At 64.6% G+C, this 5,402-nt stretch overlaps 1 protein-coding gene across 1 annotated transcript in view; it reads right to left on the bottom strand.

Moving 5' to 3' along the window:
• Positions 1 to 5,402, bottom strand: part of AXIN1 (axin 1) — a 35,221-nt gene that overhangs the window by 932 nt on the left and 28,887 nt on the right. The window contains exons 6-10 of the mRNA XM_010840996.1: positions 5,155 to 5,309; positions 4,663 to 4,759; positions 3,570 to 3,904; positions 2,128 to 2,235; positions 490 to 658 (exon numbers count right to left, since the gene is read on the bottom strand). Of these exons, the coding sequence (XP_010839298.1) occupies positions 490 to 658; positions 2,128 to 2,235; positions 3,570 to 3,904; positions 4,663 to 4,759; positions 5,155 to 5,309 (864 nt within the window). The remainder of the gene's footprint in view (positions 1 to 489; positions 659 to 2,127; positions 2,236 to 3,569; positions 3,905 to 4,662; positions 4,760 to 5,154; positions 5,310 to 5,402) is intronic.

Here is a 5,402-nt window from a genome sequence, read left to right as displayed (position 1 = left end):
CCTGCCCCGGCCTCTGCAGGGAGGGGTGGGTGGGCTCAGGGTCCCCGTTCCCTCCACTGGCTACTGCATGCACTCAGCCCTGCAGTCCAGGCCTCTCCAGCGGCAACAGCCCCCAGTGGGGTTTCTCGGCCACTTGGTGGACAGAGGGAAGCACTCAGGCAGACCCTCTGTGGGCTGGCCCCAAAACAGACCCCACCGGCCCCAGCGTGTTCTGCAGTGCCCCTAGGGGCCTCCAGGGCAGACCTGCAGTAGGGCCCCTGGCTTCCGCGGTCCCATAAAAAACGCCTGGTCAGAAAGCCAACACAAGGCCGGCTCGGGCCACACCAGCACGGGTGCCCTGGTCGGCCTGCAGGACCTGGGCCCTGAGCCGAGGCCACACACGCCTCATCTGTCGCAGGGTACGCGCCAGCAGCCCACGGCCAGGCAGACGGGGTTGGGACTCAACGGGAGGGGAGCACACGGCTCTGTGCTGCGAGCCCCAGCCTCTCACCTGTAGTTGCCCTTCTTGGTCAGCAGCTCCTTGAACTGGCCCAGGGTGACCGCGCGGCCCCGCACCAGGGTCCGGTAGGGGATGGGCTCTCCGCAGAAGTAGTAGGCCACGACGATGCTGTCGCATGGCTGGGTACTCCCACCTCCCGCCTTCCTCTGTGATTTCGTCCTGAGGGCCAAGAAGCATTGTGACCGCTGGGGCTGGGGCCCTACCAGACGCCCCAGAAGATGCCGGGGCAGAGCCTGCAGGGTGGGCTGCACCTCACTCGGAAACGCCGGGTGTCCACAGGCCCCACTGCCTACCCCGCCCAGCCACGCCCACCCCTGGGGCTCGCCCTGCACACTTCCACGCTGTGCCAGCCCGGACCGAGACGCAGACACCGACAGCAGCTATCCGCCACTGCTGCCACCTGCTTCGAAGCCCTGGTCTCACTGTGGCCTGGCTGGCCTGGGGGGCGGACCTACCACCCAGACCACATGAAACGGGCTAGCAGGCTTCTCAGGAGGACCCCACGGTGGGCGCCTCTGCCAGGCGGCTCAAGACAGCCAGCCCCTGGCTCTGAGATAGCAGGCTGGGTGGCTCGGCCCATGTCCCTGTAAAGCCACCTTCAGAAACATCCCAAGGCCAGGGACTAGACAGCAGAACCGCTGGACCGGAAATGGACCTGCCTCACAGCAGAGAGCTGCTCACAAGACCAGAGGCAGCAGCCGGCCCCTTCTCCAGAAGGGACCGAGGCCCACAGCGCCTCCTGCACGGGCAGCGAGGGGCTTCCTCTCGACGGGTGGCGCTTGTGCCCTCCTGAGTCCTGTCCAGTGACTGCCCCAGCTGCCCAGTGGGCCCAGGAACAGCCCTTGGCCCTGGCCAGATGAGCAGCCAGTTTTGTGTTAGGAAGGCCCTGAGTCATAGTGGGCTCTCCTCTCCGTGGGGAGCCACCACACTGGTGCTCCTGGTCACACAGCAGGCGGTCACCTCAGCTGAGTGGCCACCCCCAGCTTGAGCCAGGCTCCTGATGTCTGCTTCCCTTCCTTCGGTCCTCTGACCTCAGGCCTGGCCCATCCCAGGAGCCGCCTGGGATTCCCAGGGGCTCCATTCTCTACAGAAGAGCACCCCCCAGAAAGAGTAGCAACGGGGAGGCTCAGAGCTGGGCCCTCGGCCACGCACGACAAAGGACTGGGGGGTCGGCTGGCATAGGCTGAGTGGGGGCCCCTCTTTCTGCTCAAGGACAGGGTGGCCCGCGCTGTCCACATACGGCCCTCAGGCCTTGGACGCCCAGCCCGGCCCGTGTGCACAGGCGTGGACCACGCGTTCCCACGCTGCACGCAAGATTAGAGCCGGCTCGCTGTGCACACAGCGCCCGGGGCCTGTGCTTTGGTCAGCAGTGTACAAGGGAGTCAGGGCCGCAGCCCTGAGCCCATCACACCAGGCAGGTCACTGCAGCGAGGGCCGAGGCCTTGTGTGGGGCGTGAGGCCTCGTGCGGAAAGCGCAGACCCCTCTCGGGCCTGTCGCTTGCTGCCCCCACGTGGACGGCCAGGGCTCCTCTCACAGACACACGAGCAGCCCCAGCTCTTCAGGCGCAGCGCCTGAGCTCCCGTCGCGGGCCGGCCGGCACTGGGAGGACCCAGGAGGGCGCACGTACTCTGTCTCGGAGAGCTCCAGGTCGGACACCGCCGGCACGGCGCTCAGCACGGGCGTGCACGCTGGCCTGACGCAGCAGCGCCCCCGCTGGATGACCTCCTGCACATACCTAGGGAACAACGCGCAGTGAGCCGCCGCCCGGGCCGGGCCTCCAGCAGCGCTCAGCTCAGCCACGCTCCACAGCAAAGAGGAGGCGCCTGCTGCGCGGGGACGGCAGGACGGCAGGACAGCAGGCCCTTGTGGTTGTGGAGCTGGAGGTCAGGGCTCCGTCAGAGCAGGCGGGACGCCGGCGCTTCTGCCCACCAGGTCTTCACCAGGCGGACCTCAGTCTCCTGAAACCCGCAGGTGCCTGCCACTCCATGCACTCAGAGGAGCCTTCGCCTCCAGAGGGGAGCAGGCCCCAACCTGGCCCTGCAGCTCAGTCACTGCCAGCTGAAGAGAGCACACCACCCACTGCTCCTGTCCCAGGGCCATCCACCTCGGGTGCGACGCTCTGTGGCCCTGACGTGACTTCTATTTTGACCGTCCTGGGTGGGGTCACCCCAAGAGGAGGACGCAGCGGACCTCTGCTCCGGGGTCTTTGCTGTCTACAAAAGGCACACATGTCCTGGACCGACCAGTGTGGAGCGCCCGAGCCGCCCCTGTGGCTCAGCTGTGTCACAGCCAGACAGGCCCTGCCACTGGGCAGGGCCCGTGGGCGCTGGCGCAAAGAGCAGACCAAGGACGCAAGACCACAAGCAGGGAGCCCTGCTGGGCAGGCGCAGCAGGACGGGCCCGCTCGCCCCAGTACCCTCCCGGGCAGCCCCACTGCTGCCTTCCACCCTCCAGCTCACGGGCTGGCCCGCCGGGCCTCAGGCACCGCCCTCACCCCGGGCCACGTGGACCAGCAAGACCTCAGCGCGTGACACGGCCGCTGTAAACGGGGTCACCTTCAGTGACCGGGGACACGCATGGGCCTCCCGCGGGGCGGTGGGCTGGGGCGGGTCTGCACCTGGGCGCCGGCTTCCCCAGGGCAGCACGGATTCTGCAGCGAGGCCCCGGCCCCAGGAGCCCAGCTGACTGAAGATTGGACATGGGGACCAGTAACACCCAGGACAGTTGTCACCATCCAGCGACCACACTCACATCTCCAGGCCCTCAGAGCCCAGACCACCCGGGAAAGTGACTGCAAAGGCCCCACTGCCAGGGTCCAGCGTGGAGGAATGACCTGCCCCACGAAGGGCTGCAGCGGCCCTGACAGCCATGCAGGGCGCCGTGAGGAGGGCCGCGGGGCTGGGCTCTCAGCACCGAGAGTGAGACACCAGGGGTCCCCTGCGTGGCTGGGAACAATTCAGGCCCCTTCGCGGATGCAGTGGGCCTCAGCTGGCACCCGCAGCGCAGCCGCAGGCCAGCCGAGGTGCAGAAGGGCTCCCGCCCCGGATGGATGCTGTGAGGACCACGCACCTCTGCTTCGAGGGCGCCTTGCTGGCCCTCTTCTCCTCCTCCTCCAGGCGCCGGCGTGCCTCCTCCAGCTGCGTCAGGGGGTTGGGGGCAGGGTTGGGTGGCATCGTGGGGTCTTGAATGAAGAGATGCGAAGGCTGCACCGAACTCCGGAGCTGGGCACTGACCCAGGGGTGCACTGCCCCAGGGCGCTCAATGGACAGGGGCCTGGAGCTCTCATGGGCCTGCTGCTTCTTAGCCCCGGACGACCTTCGGGGGCAACAGAAGCAGGTGAGCCGCGCCCAGGCTCTGCACACCCCCCACCCCTGATGCACGCCTTTCTGGAGACCTGCTCTGCACTGTGCTCATCGTGTTCTGAAATACAAATCATACCCTGTGTGGACACTTTCTTAATGTTTCCCCACGAAGACTTCTTTTACATAAAGGTTTTTTTGTTTTTGAAAAGTATTTTGATATTAGAATAAGTGTTCTTGGGACTTCCCTGGAGGTCGGATGGCTGAGACTCCCAGCCCCCAATGCAGGGGGCCTGGGTCTGATCCCTAGTCAGAGAACTTGCTCTCACATGCCCCAACCAAGACCCAGGGCAGCCAAACAAAAGCTTAACCTTTATCATTCCTTTAAAAATATAAATAAATAAGTGCTCTTTGTTAAAAACTTGAAATGTTCAGGAAATTCTAAGAAAAAAATAAATATGACTTAGCGATAGTCACTAGGTACATTCAGCGTATTTCCTTCCCCACTGAAAACACCTGCCATGGTTGGCATGATTCTGACCACGTGCTTTTTCCTGACTTTCCTCCACGTGATGCCACCTTCCCTGCCATCAGATACCAAGAACCTTCTACATCTGTGTGACCTGCCATCACTCAACCACTGCATGGAATTCAAGTGAAAACATTGCCTCTCTCAGCTGGACTAGAGGCCTCAGAAGGGGGGCATGTCCCCAGGAGCAAAATGAGGGAATCCCAGGAATGGCACCCTGGGGGAGAGGGCTGATTCAGCGCCTGTATGATGTGACCTGCCCCATGGGGAGGTAGACTCCTCCTAGAAGGACCCACGAGGCCCCCAACTCCTCAATTCCTGCTCTGTGCCCTGCCTCCAGGCCCACAGACCCCAGAAAGGCCTGCACGATGGAGCCCACAGTGCACCCAGGACACTGCTTCTGGACTCGTCTTCCCACGGAAACCCTCCAGCTGGGGTGGGGCAACGGCCAAGGAGCGAGCCACCGGGACAGGTTTTGTGAGTACAAAGGGTCTGGACCCAAGAACTCAGGACCAGGCAAGTCCATGGCTGGCCGGCCCCAAAGCCCAGGCCCCTGCCCACCCCGCCCCCACCACGAACAGGAAGGGTGACACTGAAACCGACATGGAGCCGGAGGAGCCGGAGCAGAGGCGTGTTCTCTGGCAGTTGGGGTCAAGGAGGCCAGATCCAGAGGCTCCTCCTGGAGGGACAGCCACAGGGCTGTAGGATCCTGCCCAGTGGGGCTGCAGCAGCTGACCCCACCACTGGGCACTCCTGCCCGGGACACTGACGTTGTCACCAATGCCCACCCTGTCACAGGGCCCACACAGGGCAGGGTTGACCTCACGCTGCCATGGGCTGGCCCTGGTCGAATGGGCACATGGCCTGCAGAGACTGCTGCCTGGCGCTGACAGCAGGCTCCAGAGATGGCAGGGACTCAGAGCCGGGGGTGGGGGGACTCAGAGCCGGTGGGGAGGGAAACAGAGCCAGGGGCAGACGCAGCTGGGGGTGGGAGGACTCAGAGCCAGGGGGAAGAGGACTCAGAGCTGGGGGGAGGGGAGGACTCAGAGCTGGGGCAGGGGGCGCTCAGAGCTA

Source organism: Bison bison, unplaced genomic scaffold (genome assembly GCF_000754665.1).
Source record: "Bison bison bison isolate TAMUID 2011002044 unplaced genomic scaffold, Bison_UMD1.0 scf7180017846849, whole genome shotgun sequence".
NCBI classification, from domain to species: domain Eukaryota; kingdom Metazoa; phylum Chordata; class Mammalia; order Artiodactyla; family Bovidae; genus Bison; species Bison bison.
Note: the sequence above shows the minus strand (reverse complement) of the source record. Positions and strands in the feature narration are given on the sequence as shown.